Genomic DNA, 21,036 nt, shown 5'->3' with positions numbered 1-21,036 from the left:
AACATCTCTCAAACATAATATATTATTTTTCACTTATACACACACATTCACACTCTTCTAAATTTCCTGTTTCTGTCAAAGATAAGCATCATCCCTCCAGTCACCCCAATTGTGACCTAGAATAACTCTGATTTTTCCTTCTCCCTCGATCTCCCACATCCATTTAGTTGCCTAATACTATTGCTTTTACCCCCACAATATTTTTGACATCTATTCCTCTCTCCACTTGAACAGCTGCTTCTCTGGTAGTTCAAGTCATTACCTCCCACTTAGATAATTATTGTGAGTTTCCCTGCCTCAAATTTCTTCCTCCTCTAATCCATCTTTCACATAGCTGCCAAAGGGATGTTGTTCTTTGAAGCATAAGATTGTCGGTATCATTCCCCTATTTAAGAAGTTCTAATATATTCTAATTTTTAGAATCAAACACAAACTCTTCCTTTTATCAGTTAAAGCTCTTTACCGGTTCTATCCTATTTCCTAACCTCTCCTTCACAATGAAGCATTAATTTACTTCATGGATTCTGTTCCAGTTATCCAAAAGAAAGCAAGTTTTCTTCTCACATATGACATTCCATATCCCATCTTGGAAACTATGCAGAGGTTGTTCCCTAGGCCAAGAAAGCCTAGAATGCACTTACTTTGCCTCTTAAATTACCTAATTTCCGTCAAAGCTTGCCATACCTCCTATATAAAAGTATTTCTAGCTGCCTCCATACACACATATTCTGCTGATAATGGCTCTGCCAAAAGATTAATTTAATTTATATGTGTTTGTGTTTTTTTTTAATATTCCCAATAGAATATAAGTTTCTGGAGGGCAGGAACTTATTTTTTCTTTTCATAACCCAAGTACAAAACATAATGCCTAAGAGTAGATGTGCAAGAAGTCCCTGAATAAATAAATTACCTATTACTATATCCTGTAAGACCTCAGGACTTTCTGCAAACTTTTTATGTATTACATTGTAGTATAATTATTTATACAGGTATTATTTTCCATAATATGATAATAATTCCATAAGGGCAAAAAGCATATTTTAAACATCATATCTCTCATAATACATAGTACTTTAGTAGTTGTTTAAGAAATTTAAAATGGAATTAAATGAATAAATTGACAAAAAAATTCAATTGGAAATTTTGGAATAAAAACAAAAAGAGTTTATGATTTATGTTTTGATCTTCTATATTAAAAGGTCACTTTGCCTGCCCTTTCTAAGTGTATAGAAATGCCTAGGCATTGCAAAAGCAAGATGGTGGCAGGGCAGCCAACTAGAACTCAGAGGATATTGGTCAAATAGGAACTGAGTACCACTTGAACAAATTAGCCTTTTTTTTAAAAGAGGCAATTGGGGTTAAGTGACTTGCCCAGGGTCATACCACTAGGAAGTGCTAAATGTCTGAGACCAGATTTGAACTCAGGTCCTCCTGATTTCAAGGCTGGTGCTTTATCCACTGCACTATCTAGCTGCCCCACAAATTGGCCTTCTTTCCCATTTTTCTCCAGTCACTGAGACTGCACAGTGGTATGAGATAACAGAATTTGTCTCATTATTTGCCTTTTCAATGATATAAATTCCCTTTTTGAGTTTTGTTGATATGTTCTTTGAAGATCTAGGAAATATGAGTCAATATACTATAATGAATAAAACAATTGGCCAGAATTCAAGAAACCTAGATTCTGAACCTGGATTTCTCTTGAACTAGCTATGTGACCTTAAACATATCAATTAGCTTCTGAGTCTTGAATTTTTCCTATAATGATAGAGTTGGTTTTGATGATTTTTAAAGCTCTTTTCTATTTACTCTAAAAATTTTAGCAGAAGGTTTTGCTTTAGTTCCAGCAATCCAATCCAATAAATATTTATTTAAGTATCTACTATGTGAAAGGTACTATGAGTTGAATCATTTTTTAATCGTCTCACTCTTTGTGACCTTGTTTGGGATTTTCTTGGCAAAGATACTGGAGTAGTTTGCCATTTCTTCTCCAACTCATTTTATAAATGGGGGAAAAAAACCAAAGAGGGTTAAAAGACTTGCCCAGGAACACAATGCTAATAAGTGTTTATCTAAGGCCAGATTTGAAATCTGGAAGAGTAACCTGTTGACTTCAGTTATTTTGCCTTACTAGCTATGTGACTCTGGACAAGTAACCTAACCTTGTTTATTTCGGTTTTGTTTGTTTGTTTGTTTGTTTTTTGTTTGTTTTGTTTTGTTTGTTTTTCATTTGTAAAAGGAGCTAGAGAAGGAAATGGCAAACCATTCTAGTATCTTTGCCAAGAAAACCTCAAATAAGGTCACAAAAAAGTCAGATGTGACTAAAACATTTGAAGAACAATAATTAGAGGCATCTAAGGGTAAAAAACATACTTCTTACCGCTTTACATTTAAAAATAGCACATATTCAGAACAAAGCAAGAAGGATTTAGCATTTTATATATACAAAGGATTTTATTTAAAAGAATTAAGTTTTATAATGGAAAAAGTTGAAAAATAACCAGGAACACAGTAGATAGAGAATTGGACTTGCAATCAAGAAGAGCAAAGTTCAAATCTGTAGCAGATACTTCCTAGCACAGACAAATCCCTTAACCTCTCAGCCTCAGTTTTCTCATCTGTCAAATGGGCATAATAAATAATACCTCCTTTCCAGGATTATAAGGATGAAATGAGATAAAAATTTGTAAATTGCTTTGTAAATCTTAAAATTCTATAAAAATGTTAGCTATAATTATTAATTTTTAGTAGTAAAAGAAAAGGACTTCTGAGGTCACTATCACTTAATTTACAAATGCAAAAACTGACCCATCTTTATTCAGATAATAAACAGGAAATTTAAGATTCTACTACAGGTACTCTCCAATTCCAATCCATTCTTCACTACTCCTTTACCACATTGAAACTGTCATTTAATTAGACTTTTTCTTTTGTGTTTGGTTGCTTGAAATTTTTAATATTTGGAGTTAGGAAATCATTTTCTAGTAGAAACAGTCTTGTCACTTGGAATTATATTTTCACTTGTTTTACTGAGGTTATTTGGACCCATATTATAACCTCCAAAAATAAACTTTGATATAATCTTTTTTGCTCTATTCACTCCTTTTTGTTCCTTTTTCTATGTCTTTTTTCCATGATGGCTCCACTACATTTTGTACTGACTAAATTTTCATGGAACAGTCTAAGAACCTACCATCTCACTTCAACATTGCTTCATTGGGGAAATACACTCTGCTATGAGAAAGGAATATAATGTCCTTTGTTAATGTTGTCCAGCCATTTTTCAATCATGTTTGATTTTTTGTGACTCCATTTTGAGGTTTTCTTGGGACCCGATTTGCAAACTAGGGTCACATAGTAGTTAAGTATCTAAGGCCAGATTTGAAATCAGGAAGATAAGCCTTGCTGACTCCAGGCTCAACATTCTATCCACTGGACATACATGTATATATGTGTGTATACATTTATACATATATATGTGTGTGTATATACATATATATATACAACATACCTAAATATACATATATATTATTACATTTGTAGTGTCTTAGAGAAAGTTTATGTTCTTTGCTGTTGTTGTGCCCCAAGAAGGCATCAATAACCCATATGTCCAGTTTGCTATATCTACAAAATCTTCATGAGAATTATCTAAATGCAGACCCACTGAGGACAAATCTGCCGTGTTCTTTGTCTCTGTTCTCCATCTATATGAGAATCCTTTTTTATTATATCTCCAAAAATCCTTTTTTTTCTCCTATCTATAACCTAGTATTAATCCAATAAACTTTGGAACAATACCTTAGAGCTGATCAACTCTAACTAGTAAGTGATCAAATGTAAATTCACCTAATCTATATATTTAGCATAGTTTGTAATCATCCAACTACCCACTCTGGACATCTTGTCATCTGCCCTGCCACTAGGTACATAATCCATATCCACTCCACCTTTCCCCTCTTCTTCCATAACCGTTTTCAATCTCTCACTCTGAGAACAATAATCCAATCAATACTAATATTGCTTCTGGAAAAAGTATGACAACTAAATTCCCCAAAGCTCTCTTCACTAATTCCTGTGATTCCTCAGACCAAACCTTCCTTCCCTGTTCATTGTACTGGAATACAAGCTCCTTAAGGGAAAAAAAAAAACTGTTTCCTATTAATTAATCATTATCATTAATGTCTATTACAATATTTATCACATAATGTTGCTGTTCTTCACTTGGTTTCTTCATGACTCTATTTTGGGTTTTCTTGGCAACGATATTGGATGGTTTGCCATTTCCTTCTCCAGCTCATTTAAAATGGGGGAAAAAAAAACCCAACCCAGAGGCAAAGTTAAGTGATTTGCCAAGGGATAAACAGCTGGTGTCTGATGCCAAATTTGTACTCAGGAAGATGAATCTTCCTGACTCCAGGCCTAGCACTCTCTCTAGTATGCTTTTTAACTGCCCCTTCATCACATAGTAGATGTCTACTTGATACTTTTGTATTTATTCTTTCATTTATTGCCTTATTCATTTCTTGATATAGTCTAATATCACATTAGCTTTCTCTTATTTTCTTCTTCAGGGAGACTCCTTCCCTTTAGTTCTATCTTCCTTTTGTTTTTTGTATTCTGCTTTAATAAGAATTTCTACAGAATGCTAGACAAAACTACATATTTAAAGTAACCATCAATGATTAATTTTTTCATAGATTATATAAAAATATGTGATTCTTAGCATTCTCTAATCCTTTCTTCACCATTCTGACACTGTCACTATAGGAGTAAATGTATGAGGTAAGGTAGAGGTATGTTTTGTGATTTTTCATGTGTTTTGTGGGCCGAAGAATCAAGTGTCCAGCTCTATTGGTAAAGTCTTTCCACACCCACCTAGGTTAGTCCTCAAAAAAGCATATATGATCATTTACCTGGAATGTACTTGAAGACTCTTTTGTATGGTAGGATGTTTTCTTACTAGAGCCTTCAAGAAACCAGGGTAACCTTAACATCACAATGTGGCACTAGTAGAACACTAGGATAATGAGTTTCTTAACTGGGAATTTTATCAAACTATTGAAATCACAGATCTAGGTTTTTTTTAAAAAAAAGACTCGTATTGATGTTTTATGACTGTGAGTTGTGAAAGTAGCTAAGGAATTAACATTTTAGATTGCTCAAAAGGCATGATAGAAGGACATGGATATGGGCAGACAAAAAATTTATATAGGAAAAAGAACATAAATGATATCAGGAAGGAAGATGTATATCTGGGGAGAGGGGAAGAGATAACATATTAAGTGTAGAGTAAAAACAAGGAAAGAAATACAGCCTGCACATCCCAAGTAGGACTACGAACCTTTAAGACATGCAGAAGATATCCCTTCCCCACCCAAGGACTGAATTACTTGGAAAGGATTTACTGAAAGCTAGGAACAAAAATTGTATGTATGGGATGAGCAAATGGCTTATAACTTTAAACTTTAGAGAAACTACCCATACAGAGAAACAGTAGTGATTTATCAAAGTATTAAATTTGAAATTTCACACTAGTATAGAGACTGATTTTAACCTAAGGTCAAGAAGACTTGTATATTTTCTGATTCATACAAATTGTGTATCAATAAGAGGATTAGTTAACTTCTCAGTTCTACTAAGAAAATTGTAAAGACTAAATTTTAGATGACTTACCAATGTACATTGATGGAGGGATTTTCTATACCAGGAGTTCCAAAAAGATTGAAGAAATTACAGTGATGACCAAATGTGTATGTTTATGTATCTATGTATATCTATGTATATACATACATAGATATACATAGATACATAGATTATATACATACACAATCACATATACACATATATGTACAAAATGAAGGATACTTCATTTATCTTATAAGCCCTGATTAATTATACAAATTATTAAAATATTTAAAGTTTCTTATATAAAAATCTTTTCCCTCAATAATATTTTATTTTTTCAAATACACACAAAGATAGTCTTCAATGTTCATTTCTATAAGATTTTATGTGTTAATTTTTTCTCTCTCCCTCCCTTACCTTCCCTCTCCCCAATTCAGCAAGCAATATGATACAGGTTAAACACGTATAATACCTTTAAATGTATTTCCATATTTGTCATAGTGTACAAGAAAAATGGGACCAAACGGGGGGAAAAAAAACATGAGAAAGAAAAAGCAAAGAAACAAGGGTGAAAATACTATGCTTTGATCTACATTCAATCTCCATAATTTTCTCTCTGGAGAACAATATTACTTTCCATCCCAAGTCTATTGTATTTGTCTTGAATCACCCTTAGTTCAAAATCTTGAAGATATCTTTGCCCTCTCTTCCTTTACATGGTGATTAAGTTCTGTTACTTCTTCCTTTGTAATGTTTCCTTACATCCTTCTACCATTTCCCCTCTCACATCCTCAAGATTTGTTCAGAATTTTATCAATTTATACCTGTCCCATTACAATAGCTTTGAACTCATCTTCCCTTTCTACTGTCTTCTTTTCAAAAAATATAAATCCTTGTTTATTTACCAAATTTAAGCCACATGAAAAGAATTTCTAATTCATCCTTTTATAGAACATCTAAATGTCCAAAAAAGTTTATAAAAATTATTGGCATTGGATAAGTAGGATCTCAGTGCCTAAAACATTTCTTTAAAACTTTTAACTAGCAGAAAAAATATCAATTTGTATTGATAGAGAATGTGTCAGATCTGGGAAGATAATTGACTAAGTCAGAAAATTTCAGGTTCTTCGGATTTCCCTTACAAACAGAACAAATCTGTGCCTCAGAGTGAACACAGATTAGTGGAAAAACAAGAAGATTTGGGACAGAACAGGAGTAGTTCTGAAAACCTATACACTATATCCATGAAGGTTATAGCACCTTCCAAAATCTATGAGGAAGTGAAAGAGAAGGGAATAGGATAAAATGGCAATAGATAAAACGGGAGTAAGGGGGTAATGAGAAAGTAAGGGAGAAATCAATGTGTGGGAGGAGGTTACATAATGTTCAGGCAAGATAAGGAACCCAATTAAAGTAGAAGAGTTAGCAGGGATAGGAAATAAGAGATTCACAGAAACATTACAAGGATCAAGAATAGAATTTATTGGGGGGAAAAAAGTAGGGCTAATAATCATTGATCTTAGAAAAAGTCAAACTTAAAGATTCAATCAAGAGAGAAATCTACGTTATATGTCAGCTATATTAATAGTTTTAGATGCATGTGTATATTTGAATAAATGCATGAGTATATATGTGTGTGTCTGAGTATATGTAGGTATGTACGCATGTAAGTCTATGTGAGTAGGTGTGAATATATACATAAACATACACACACAGAGATAGATAGATAGATAGATAGACAGATAGATAGATAGATAGATAGATAGATAGATAGATATTAACTGTGACCTGCTTAAGAGATTGGGGAGAAGGAAAAAAGGGAAAAAAAAATAAAGTAAAAAGTACACAGCAGAGAACAAAAGAATAACCTATGAGGAAGCAAAGTTGGACATTCATGAATACAATTTCTTCTGTTATTATATATTGAAATGAAAAATTTTATTATATATTTTGAATCCTCCCTGATGTTCTGCTGCATATGACAATATTTTGTTTTGTTTTTTGTTTTCCTTTTAAATTTTTTTTAATTTTATATTTAGTTCAATAAATAAATTTTAAAAATAAAACACATCAGATTACAAAGGGAAAAAAAGAGAATATGTTTCACATGGAGTTCCCTACACAGATAAAATCTCAGGTTCATTTTTAAAAAAGTAGTATAGCCCTTCAATATTAAATCTTTATGTAGTTGTTAATTTTTCATAATATTTAGATATCTTTTAGATCAGAAAAAAAGTTCAACTTATACAACTTGGTATAAGCATTTTCAATTATTTTTTCTTTATAGCAGAAGGAAAAAAACATTATTCTCTAAGATTTCTATTATGCAACAATTTTCCCCCTCAGCACATTGATTTATATAGTAAGGTATTATAGTCTAAAAGAAACTAATGTTTCCCTACTTCTACTTCCAATACCATGGTTACCATAGGTCTATTTCTATGCAATATTATTTTTTCACTGTTCTTAGAATATATATATTTTTTTTTCCCTAAGAAACCTAGTGGAGTCTTTTTTATATTAGATGTAGCATATTGATTTATTTTGAGAATTGAATTTGCTGGGATAAATTCCTAGCTTTTCTTTCTTTCTTCAATATCTAAAGTTATTTTTAGCAATTCTTCCATCTTATATTTGACAGTAGCTACTTCTTTAAACCTAGATATGCTCTATTACATCATAAATACAACTCTCTAGTAACTATAGAAACATTTTCCATCATTAGACTCATAATTAGGCGTTATAACCTGCAATGAAAATTAACCGCATCCCACACACTAAGAAGTGAATAAAAGCTTAATTAAAATCCAACTGCTTAATAAGCAAAATCTCATTTTAAGAAAAAGAAAAAGAAAATGCCAGTCATGGACTTAATACTATACTTCTTTTTTAGATTCACACTGCTGCTATTATGATGCTGGTGGGTGTGTAAAAGAGTAATGACAACTTTTTTTTGAGTGGAAAAAAAGTTGCTAGCTGGGAAATTTTTTAAAAATCTACCTTTGGACTGTATGGAACCTTAGGACACCAGCTTGAAGTAAGGAAGCAAAACAACTCTTAATTTGTTATATGAGTTTAGAAATATATACCCAACTTATATAAGTTGCGTGTATATTTCTAAACTCATATAACAAATATATATGTATATATGTGTATATATATATATACATACATATATATATATATATATATATATATCCAACTATCTGCCTACCAAGCATATTGAATTCACACAAACTTGTTTAGAAAGAATCACATTTAACATACCTTTTCCAAATCTATCTTGCCTGAGCTTTTCCTTGCATCGTTACTATAACTGGAAAAAAAAAATAAATTGGCTCAGGTCATAATTTATTAAAGTATAATTTGAAAAATATGAATCAAAAATGTATCTTATTTACCGTGAAAGGGAAGTATTTTTTTCTTTCAGTTCATTTTTTTCAAAGCAATTATCACTTTCTGCAAGACATTAAATGAAAAAAAACATTAAATAAAAGTCATCTGGGAAGGAAGAAGGGGTTGTAAAGAGGCTTGAGAAAGGGAGATTGATAGGAAAATGCAAATAAATTCTACCAACAAAATATTATTTAGCCAGAAATTTAATAAAGAAATTAACTTCTCTCAACCCGACCCCCTCCATATTTTCCTTGGTTTTGGAAGGAGACATATATAAATGGCAGCAATATTTTTGTAAGGACATCCTAACAGGCAAGCCATATTAACAAGCAGCCATATTAAGGACAGGTACAGAATGCAAAGGTTATAACCCCCAGATAGCATACTGGAAAGTTTAACTTAGAGCAAGGGAAAAGGTGTGAGGGAAGGATAATGGGCATTCTATGAGAATAAGAAGTAATTATAAAAGTCCAGCTGTTTTGCTCCTATCATGGCAATTTTTGCTAATAATTGTCCTTCCCTATACCTGGAATGCCTCCACTCTATTCTTTAGCTTGTTGAATTCTACTGTTCCTTTAAAACCCAATTCTAATACCACTTCTTTTATGTTGCCTTTCCTAATCTCTCATGTTGGTAATAACCTTACTCTTCCCTCTCCATCGAGCATTTTATTTTTCTTTTCTTTAATGCACTTACCATATAATACCTATTGTAGTCCTTACTTTCTTGTTATATACACTACCTCCACTAGACCATAAATTCCATGAAAATAGGGAAAATGTTTTATCTATAAATGTTTTATCTATATATATGTTTTATCTATATATATCTATATTTTATCATGGTGCTTTTCATAAGGCAGGCATTTAATAATTATTGACAAATGCATACTGTATGAAACAATAGGAGACAATGGAAATAATTTTAGATTTGGAGTCACAAAACCCCAAGTTTCATCCCAGTTCTGCTATTTGCTATCTGTGTAACCTTGGAAAACTGTTTAATTTCTCTAAAATTCAGTTTCTTCATTTGTAAAATGATGAGAGATGAAATAGATGAGCTCTATTCTCATGATTCTCATCCTTGAGCATGAGATGCATTCAGAATCCTTCTCATGAATGAATGAGTTGACTTCCTTATAACAATGTACAAACATGCTTTCTTCGCAACTTTTTAAAGTATTGCAACACACAACAATCCTACTTAAGAGAATAAGAAACAAAAGCTGAGCCATTAAATGATTAAGTCCCACTAATAGTAAATGCTTGTCAGGATTTAAATCTGGTTCCTGATTCTTCAACTACAATTGCATATAGTATGATAATATGTTATATTATGGAATAAATATCAACTACATGTATTGTAATAATTTCTAAGGAATAAATAAAAGCACTGATTGTCAATAGAATCTGCTGTGCATGAATACAGTTATTCCTTTTGTATAGAAAAGGAGAAAGTTTAGTCACAAAGTCCAGAGAAAGCTCAGCTGGGAATGCACCCCAGAATTTCTGAGTTTAGAATTCCTTGCCCTACTAGACCTGGCCATATTGAAGCTTGATACCATTAATTTCCAGTCCATGGTTGGTAGATCCACTGAAGTAAGTCATCTGGGTGGCTTCGATCTCTGCTTCAGCACTGATGATCTGCTGAGCGACAGCCTCGACGATGGGCATCACCATGGCAGCAGTAGAGGTGTTGCTAAGCCACATAGACAAGAAGGCAGTGCTGATCATGAAGCCCAGCGTAAGCCTGCAACGGGAGGACCTCTAGTCCATTATTACTCCATCAGGATTGATTAGCCAGATGTTATTTCATTATTAGGAATGCTGGGTGTGCATTGAAAAGTAGCCTTTTAAAATCACACAGCATTAGCATTCTACCAAGATGGGCAACCAAGAATACAATCAAAGCATCATGTCCCAGGGACACCTGTCCTAGTGCAGCTCAAAATGGTCATTTCTCTTCAGTGACCTATGAGTCAGCTGCAGAGAAGCATGTTTCAGCAAATGGCATATTTATCTGAATATCTCTGAACCACAGACCATCTCTTCCTCTATATACAGCTGACCATGACAACAGAGAAGTCAGTTCTTGAATTGGGGAAGTTGATCATATTGGTTCATTGTTTGTTGTTGTTCATTCTTTCTTTTGAAAGAGGACCAATAACTCCCTGGAGTGAAGTGTTGATTCATTCATGAATTGTATTTAAGTGAGGCGGAGTTATACAAGCTTGTCAGCCTTATTTTATGTTTTAATCAATGACGTCCAGTGGTAAAACAAAAATCAGGAGGACTGTCTCTGGTCCAAGATGTACTGGATGACCTTGGGGGTCTTCAATGCTCCCTACTTAGAGTAATCTGAAAGAACTAAAAGACCGCCTAGCTAAGATCCTTCATTTTGTAGGTAAAAGAATAGAGTGCCAGAGAGATGAAAATATTTGCCCATGTCACACAGGAGAAGGTAGTAGAGTGGGGATCTTAACTTGGATTATCTGCCTCCCAATCTACTGCTCTATTACCATGCCATATTGCTTCTCATTCTTTCTCTTTACTTCTTGGAGATTCCTCATGTTAAAATCACTAAAAAAATGGACATGGAAAGAGAGGATCAGTGAAAACAAGTCAATTGTTTGCTAATCATTCTGGCACAGAGTTTGGTAGTGGAAAAGATTTATGATCAAAATGAAATTTTGGAATTGTCTGTGGATTCCAGTTATTCTTGTTTTCCCAATTTTCCCTTCGGGAGGATAGGAAAGAATGTCCTATTTCTACTCCCTTAATAGTTCCTCTCCTACCTTTAAAACACTGTTAGTAGTCAAGATCTAACCTTTCCTAAGTAGACTGTCACTATCAAAAATCACTTGAAACTATTACCTCACATAATCTTAGCAAATTTGTTTTAGTGACTTACAAATACATATACATCAAGTAGCCCATATTCTCTTGGATGGAGTGATCACCATGCTGACTGCACAACAGTCTAGCACAATTTAAAAAAATTAATACAAAATAATACAATAAAAGTATAAGCCAAAAGATGTTAGTGCATTTTGCTCATGGTGCTGGCAAGCTATTAATGGACCCTTCAGAAAATGGCATTGAAGAGGAACAATAACTCTAGTTAAAATTCTTGTTGGTGATAGGAAAACAAACAAACACGTCCAATTAAGTGCTTCTCAAATAACATAGCTAATGGGGCTCCCCCTGGCAATCAATTAAAATATCTCTAGATTATGGTGGAACAAGAAGAAAAGATATTGATGATATGACTCCTTTTTTTTCTCAGTGGTATTTCACCTGTTCTTTGAGTCAGTGCCATTTTTTCATAGGAACATAAAAAATCCTCAAGAATATTTCCTTTTGATGGAGAAAATTTCCATTTGAAAATAAAAAACAATAAAACATTTTGGAGAACAAAGTTGAACAACAATATATATATATATATATACACATATATATATATACACACTTTGAATAGTTACCACAAATTGAGAGTTTTTTTAGAGAAGTTACTTAGCTTTATAATTGATAGCACACCTAAGTTGAAATGGATTTTTGCATTAAATTTATGGCAATCAAATAAAGAATATGACTGCTAAAGAAGGTCTTGGAGCATAAAGCTATTCTTCCTAAGTCTTTGAGATTAGAAGCTCTGTTTCCTTTGTAACCATGACTTTACTAAGGGCTGGGGACTGCTAGTCTATAACTTGCTAATTCAACAAAAGGGGAAAAAATTAGGTCACTCAGTAAAGAAAAAAAATGTATTAATTCACATTCTTCAGATGAAACTGGTTGATCAAGTGTTTAACTTTCCATCTACTGACTTTAAAAAGTGATATTTTGATCTAAGACTTACTCAATCACAACTGACCTTTTCTATTTCTTTAGGTCATGACAGCCTAACTTAGGATGATCAAGGATAGCATTATACTTTCCATGAGGACAGTATAACCAGTCCATAAACAAGTTCTATTTGGGAACAAATTTGAAGGCTATCAGTCTTATCCGCTGTGGTTCATTGCTTTCTCAGCTTTGGCTTTCAATGAGAGAGAAAAGGTGAGACAAAGGTGGGCATTTATTCTAACTCCCCTATAATTAGAACTGCAATGAAAAGGGAAAAGTTCTCCCTCTTCTAGCTCAAATGCATACATATCAGTTTCATTTCAACAGAGGTAAAGAAAAAGGATTGGGAATAATACTGTGAAACAAATAATTCTCTGGCTGTACATTAGTTATGGGCTTGTTTGTTTTGTACAAAATGTTCTGTTCAAAATATAGACCTGAGAATAACAAATGAAGGACTTACCATGCAGGGTTCACACCCACCATCATCACCATTCTTAAAGCTATTCTCTTATGTAAATTCCATTTTTCTATTGATGTTGCCAAACAGATGACTCCAATTAGCAGTAAGTGAAAATCATTGAAATAAGCAGATGCCAGCTGAAATTACAATTAAGTCTATTGTTAGTGTTATCATTTTCTTTGACAATAACTGTATTGAAAAACTTAGTTCAAGAATCAGTTTTGCATCCTGTTTTGTATATTGTTGGAGAGCTTTGTTTTTCTCTTTTGGCTTTTTTGTAGTAATTTTGTTTAATGAGATAAACTGACATGCTCATGAGGATCCAATGTCTTAACATTGTACAATAAGAAAAAGCTTTCACTCAGCTCTTCACCTTGACCTTCAATTACAATCTCTTGATTGGATTGAGATAGAATGGATATACGTTTTCATTTTTTTTAAATATTGAGTTTGTTCAAAGAGACAATATGCTATAAAGGAAATTCCTAAACCAGGAATTAAGAAACGTGTCTCTTACCTCTGTCATCAACTAGTATAAAAGTCACATTTGTTTCCTAATCCGTAAAACAGCTAGAGTGTTTGACTGGAAGACAGTACTATGGGTTCAAATTCTACTACTATCTGTGTAACTTTGGTTAAGTGACTTAACTTCAGTTTTCTTATCTTTCCCATATCTCCCTCCATCAACCATTTCATTCTTTTTATACTTATGTCTACTTCCTCTATAATCTGTGACACAGGGATAGTACAGCTGTTTTTTTGAACGAGGTATTCCATCTCTAAATTCTGGAATTTTCACTAGTTCTCCCCGTGCCTGGAATGCTCTTCTTACTTAGTTCTGCCTCCTGCCTTCCTACAAGTCACATCTCAAATCCAACCTTCTACAAGAGGCTTTTATCAATCAACCTTAATGTATTCCCTTTCCTATTTCAATTACCTTTTTGTAGGCACATATAGTACATTTGCATATTGTCTTTCCTATTATATTGTGAATCCCTTGAGAGCAGGGACAGTATTTGTATCCCCAGCCCTTAGCATCTAATACAAAGCTGGTTGGTTGTTGTCCTTCATTCTCAAAGGGACCAAAATCACACCATTATGTTAAAGTTAAGTTAGTGTGTCTGACTATGGCTGACCAGACCTATATGAGCTTGGGGTCCTCTGCCCCAGACTAGACACAAATAGTCCCTATGAACATTTGGGTGAACTCTAACTTTGCATATGTCCCATTTCTCCTGAGCTAATTTAATTTGGCTTTGCTCCCAGAGCCCATCACTTTCTCTGAGGAGGACAGCATGTGGGCTAGTCTCTCTCATGTCATATAATCAGTTCTAAAGTTCTTAAGACCGTGAGAGTATCCTTGTATTGCTTTTCCTGACCATTATGTAAGAGCTTGCCCTATGTAAGTTCTCCATAAAATAATCTTTTTGCCAAGTGTAAAGTTTGCATTTGAACAATGTGGCCATCCTAACAGAGATGTACTCTCTGCAGCAGAGTCTGAGTGCTTGGCAGTTGAATTCAAAAGAAGACTTCGGGGTCTGGTGTCTTCTCCTGCCTGGTGATCTTCAGAATCTTCCTGAGACAATTTAAGTGGAAGTGATTCAGTTTCCTTGCTTGGCGCTGGTATGCTGTCCTGATTTCATAGCCATACAACAATAAAGTCTGCACAATGGCTCTGTAGTCCTTCAGTTTGGCAATCAATCTAATACCTCTCCTTCCCACACTTTCCTTCAGAGCCTCCCAAACACTGAGCTGGCTCTGGCAATTTGTGGATCAATCGCATTATCCCTGGAAAGTGTACTGCCAAGGTAAATGAACTTACCCACAGCGTCACCATTCGCTGTGATGATTCCATATATGGATGGTGTGGTGCTGGCTGATGGAGTAACTGTGTTTTCTTGGTGTTAATAATTGTTAGGTCAAAATTAGCACAAGCCACAGAGAATTGATCCACACTTGGTTGCATTTCAGCTTTGGAGGCTGCATTGAGTGCACAATCATCTGCAAACAAAAAATCATGTACCAATGCTCCCTCCACTTTAGTTTTGGCTTGTAGCCTTTTCAATTTGAAGAATTTACCATCAGTATGGTAGCTGACTTTTATGCCATATTTGTTCTCATTGAAAGCTTTTTACAATATGGCTAAAAACATCATGCTAAGAAACATGGGAGTAAGCACACAGCCCGTTCCAACTCCATTGGTGACTGGGAAAGCTAAAGAGCATGGTCCATTATTCAGAATCCAGGCAAGCAAGCCTTCATGAAATTGATGTACTATACTGATGAACTTCTCTGGGCACCCAAATTAACACAAAGAAGGCATTCAATAAATGCTTATTGACTGACTGATGTGGACTAAATAGATTCTCTAAAGCTCTTAAACTATAATATTATACCACCTTCTATCAGAGCTAAACTTACAAGTAGGTATAAAGGGGCAGAACCTACAGATGTGATTTGTGAGTATGCTTTGCAGGGGACAGTATCCCCAACATAACCATTCTCCCACATTCTTTCTTACTTCTCATCATACCACTAGAAGTAGGATGATAATTCTTTGAGCATTTGAAAGCTGTTTTTCTTTTAGAATTCTCTATTAAAATATAAATACCATTTGGAGATATCATACCTTAAGCTTTTATCAACCAGCACCTTAGGAAGATCAGATTACTTGTCAGTAAAAGATGGCAAATGGGAAGAGAAGTTTGCATCAGTTTCTTAACATTGGAAATTCCAACTTTTTTCCAATATTTTGAGAACTATATTTCAGTATAATTAGTTTCCTATGTAATTCAATGTTTTTTATTTTTAAAAAAGCATAATTCTGAGAAGGGGTCCATAAGTTTCTCCATATATTCAAAAGTTCCATAACGAAAATAAATGTAAGAACATTGGTATCTGTTGTATCTCTTTCATCTCTCAAAATCTGGTGATCCATGTAAATCTGAAATTAGGCAGCAGCCAGTTCAGAATAAGAGTTTCAACAAAATGAGCACCAGATAGAAAGCTAGGGGAGAACTGATATTTTTGGGAAAGGTTAGATTTGTGTGAAATTTCAGGGGGGAAAAGATGATAAATGGGATGACATCAAACATTATGCATACCTCACAATTTTTTTTTCAAGAATTGGCAATGTCTGATTACTTTCACCACTGTCAGGATCACATTGATATTATTTAAAAAAAAAAACTTTTGAAAAGTCTAAAGCATCATAGAAATGCAAGTTATAATTATATCTAGAGAAAATAGATAGCTAGAAAACAAATATTTGGTCTGTTAAAAGCCCTGCTACTAATTTCTTTAGATAATTAAACCGTGCAAATAAGCTTTGGCCTATAGCCCAAGATCTTAACAAGAATCAGGTGCCAGTGATAATGGAGAAATTGAATTTCTTCCACCTTTCATTTCATCTCTTATCATATGGTTTTCATTGCATCCTGAGTCTATGAAATAAAATTATCCATAGGCAGATTCATTTATTTTCTTAGCTTAAAAGTAAAAGTAAAAGAAGATAATATTCTGAAAAATACAAGCAGTAAAAAAAAAATTCATGTTCTCTTTCAAATTTATATGATTGCTTAAATCTGCAACTTTTAACCTTTTTAATGCATCATGAATCTTTTTGATAGATTAAGCTTATTGTTTAACCTCATGATAATGTATAAATGAATAAAATAAAACGTAGATTATAGAGAAAACCAAAAGTTGATGAAAATAAAGATTTTTTTTTCTCATCCAACTTCAGGGACCCCCTGAAATTTGTGAATCCCAGGTTAGGAACACTAACACTTGCATTGAGCAATGAAAATTTAATATGCCAAATAAAATTTCTAATGAATTCCAAAATACTCTGTTTTAAGACTGCCTCCACAAAAGTCAATTCATTTTAATCATTCAGATATATGATATTATGTACCAAAAAAACTGTTTTAAAAGGCTAATCACTTATAAAAGCAAATTATAATCATATCATGAAAGAAAAATGACTCTGCATTTAAAATTTAAGCCAGTAAAATAAACTCTGTGACTTTCAAACTCTCAAATTAAATTGGCAAGATGTCACTATGATTCTAGAACTAATGATTCTAGAACTAAGGAGAAGTAATTTGAATATATGCCTAGTTAAATGGGTAGAGATAGAACCAGAATGGTAGGTGACTAGAAAATGGACTTTGGTCACAGTGACCCATGAAATGGATAAAAGTACAAAATTTCCCTCAATACTGAGTGGCTCCCCTTCTTTATGCAATGGCAGAAAAGGAAACTGAAAGTACTAAGAATCACCGTTTAATTATTAGTAATCTAAATGTGAAGTCTTTGTCCAAATAACCAACTGAATATATACCTGAAGGAACTAAATCACTTCTGTATGAATATTCTCTTTATAAAAATAAACCCCCTAAAACACAAATAAATAGAAGGATGGGTTGCTAGGTGATATAGAGGATAAAGTACTAGCCCTGGGGTTGAGACCTTACCAGCTGTGTGACACTGGGTAAGTCACTTAACACCAATTATCTCAGTTTCTCATCTAAAAATGGGCTGGGGAAGAAAATGACAAATCATTTCAGTATCTTTGCCCAGAAAATCTCAAATGAGTTCATAAGAATTGAATACAACCAAAACAACTCAACAACAACAATAAAATTGAAGGATCATAGTTCTTCCTCCAAAAAAAGAGATGAAAAAGGAGTAAAAGAGGTAGATTGTATGTCCAAAGGCATCAAGTAATACCTTCTCTATCTTCTCATGGCATATTTAAAACTTTCTCATTAATCCTAATATCAAGCAAAGAATAAAACTGGGAGATACGTGCTTACTAAAGATGCTTACTACATTTCTGCATAATATCCAGAAAGAAGAGGGAATTGTTTATAGATGAAAATATTTAACAGATATATCCATCTGCAGATGGCATTGTTTATTATGAGTGTGGCAAGATTGTAAAATCTTCTGAATACTGTCTACAGTTGTTCAGCCAAGGCTACCTATGTAAGAATACTAAAGGACTTCATTAAGAGCACAGACAGTACTAACCAACTGAAGTGGATGACAGAAGTTATTGTAGAGATTATAATGTTCAGTGATATAAGGAATCTTAAGTTGGTTTTATCAATATATATAGCTAGGACTGAGGGTATAGAGTAGACAAATAGGAAATGGGGGAATAAAAATCAAACAATTATGTTTGGAAAAAATCATGGCACAGCATCTTACAACTAGGTGTTGCAGTAGATTGTCTTGTCTGAACTTGAGTTCAAATCCAGTCGTGATAACCCTTGGCTCTACATAAATTCCCTCTATCTGTAGTTATATATCAATTTGAGATCCTAGAGAGATATATTGAATTATAGAACCTGTGTTTCTTTTCGAAGTAGGGATTAAAGAAAAAGGGGAAAAAAGCAAAACTAACAAGGTACTTCCCCTCTATTTCCTGTAACTCTCCTTTACCCTTTCCTCCCACCTGGGAATGGGAGGATTCCAGGATAGATTAGATAAAGGAATAGGTACAGGAGATAAAGTACTCACATATAATAAAGCTGAAGGTACTAAAAGAAATATCTCTTCCCAACCCATCCCACAAGATACATGCATTCAGTCCTATGTTGAGAGGGTTTGTTACAAAAGAAAAAAAATCCAGATATACTGGAAAAGAGATGAAAGTCTACAGATTGCAATCCTGAGTTCAGACAGAACTCCAAAGGTAATGAATTTCAGCAAATATCATCTTGAACTTTGAGCACTCTCTTCCTTCCCTGCTATAGCTGCACTGTTTAGACAGCTGTCATGGCCTGGTTGACTCTCAGAGACTGCAAGGAGACAGATATATACTGGTACCAACGAATTTTATGCTTTTAATGGGAGACTGAATCCATTTTCTTCAGACGGGTACCTTAAATTGTACATCTCTCAGCATGAATAAACTCCTCTCAGCAAGAACAAAATAGAAATACATGTGAAACTTAATTTGCCTTTATCTTGTGAAATAGCAGGTTTCTGGGGAAGAAAACGGGGCAGGTTTTTCTTCATTTAGGAAAAAATGTCTTTCTAACACTATGTGAGACAAAAAAAGTTTAATAGAAATAGTTTGTTCAAAATGCAAAAAGGGGATGTACCTTTTAGTAGCTTTGTTGGGAGTGACAGGTAACTAATGTCAATCAGCAAATAAGTGTATGACTCACATTTCCCCTTGCTGACTAAGATGGCTATAGAGGTATAAGTACCCTTTTTTTTTTTGTTTTAAAGGAATGAATCTAATAGCAGCATGTGACTCTGGGGGGAGTAGATGGGGCTGTTTGAGCACTCATAAGGGAAACTTTTCAATGCTATTACATAATCATAAAACAGGGGAGTTTGGTGGCTTGCTGGATAAAGATCCATGGCTGAAAGCTAGAAGACTCTTCTTGAGTTCAGTTCTGACCTCATAAACTGTATGAACTTGGGCAAGTCACTTAACTCTGTCTTAGTTTCCTTATCTGTAAAATGAGCTAAAGAAAAAATGGCAAACTACTCCAGTATTTTTGAAAAAATAAATAAATAAATTTAAAAAAAAATCCCCAAACAGGTCAAAAGAATCATACATAGCTAAAAACAACAACAAATGGTAGATAGATGGGACTTTTGATTACTATAGGAAATTCCTCCTACCAAAGCAAGCTGGAAACTTATGTGCAAATTATAGTCTTGGAGAGTTGGCTAGACTCCTCAGAGGTTAAATAACTTGCCCAGAATTATCCAGTCAGTAATTGTCAAAACTTAAACTAAGATTTCCTGGTTCTAAAACTAGCTATCTATTTAATACACCACATAATAGCCTTACATTTATATAGCTACTTACATTTTATAATAATATAGTTTACATTTATATAGGGATTTACATTTTGTAAATTGCTTTTTCCACAGCAATCTTGGAAGACAAATAGAACAAATGTGCTATTATCCCCATTTCAAGGATGAAGAAACTGTGGTTCCCAGAGGTGACTTGATTTGCTAGTAACTGTGTAAGATTGAGACTTGCAAGAGTTGGTTTCTAATTCAATTCTAATTTCTTTTTTTTCCTTTTTTTAAATTAATTTTTATAATTATAACATTTTCTTTGACAGTACATGTTCATAGGTAATTTTTTTTTTTTACATTATCCCTTGTACTCCCTTCTGTTCCGAGTTTTTCCCCTCCTTCCCTCCACCCCCTCCCCTAGATGACAGGCATTCCCATACATATTAAATATCTTAATTTATTAAATTTATTAAATATCGTAGGTACAATATATATGTGCAGAACCATATTTTGTTGTTATTGTTGTTGCAAAGGAAGGATTGTATTCGGAAGGTAAAAATAATCTGGGAAGAGAAACAAAATAAAACAAAACAAAACAAAAAAAAAAAACAATGCTCTCAGTTTACACTCATTTCCCAGTGTTCCTTTTCTGGGTGTAGCTGATTCTGTCCATCATTGATCAATTGGAATTGGATTAGCTCTTCTCTATGTTGAAGATATCCACTTCCATCAGAATACATCCTCACACAGTATCATGGTTGTAGTGTATAATGATCCCCTGCTCGTTTCACTCAGCATTCTAATTTCTTTTTAACTCCATCATTCTGTCTTACAAATACTAGCAACTAGCAGAGGAAGAAGGAGATGATAGAAAGAGCAGTGGATAGAAAAGGAGGAAAAGTCAGTTCCAGCCACAGCACTGCCATTTTTTAG

At 33.7% G+C, this 21,036-nt stretch overlaps 1 protein-coding gene across 1 annotated transcript in view; it reads right to left on the bottom strand.

Moving 5' to 3' along the window:
* SLC13A1 (solute carrier family 13 member 1) overlaps positions 1-21,036 on the bottom strand; it is an 81,362-nt gene that overhangs the window by 31,786 nt on the left and 28,540 nt on the right. Inside the window, exons 3-6 of the mRNA XM_074268114.1 lie at positions 13,327-13,463; positions 10,583-10,770; positions 9,027-9,084; positions 8,893-8,941 (exon numbers count right to left, since the gene is read on the bottom strand). Coding sequence (XP_074124215.1) covers positions 8,893-8,941; positions 9,027-9,084; positions 10,583-10,770; positions 13,327-13,463 — 432 coding nt within the window. The remainder of the gene's footprint in view (positions 1-8,892; positions 8,942-9,026; positions 9,085-10,582; positions 10,771-13,326; positions 13,464-21,036) is intronic.

Source organism: Sminthopsis crassicaudata, chromosome 5 (assembly GCF_048593235.1).
Source record: "Sminthopsis crassicaudata isolate SCR6 chromosome 5, ASM4859323v1, whole genome shotgun sequence".
NCBI lineage: Eukaryota > Metazoa > Chordata > Mammalia > Dasyuromorphia > Dasyuridae > Sminthopsis > Sminthopsis crassicaudata.
The sequence above is the reverse complement of the archived record's forward strand: the minus strand, read 5'-3'. Positions and strand labels throughout refer to the sequence as shown.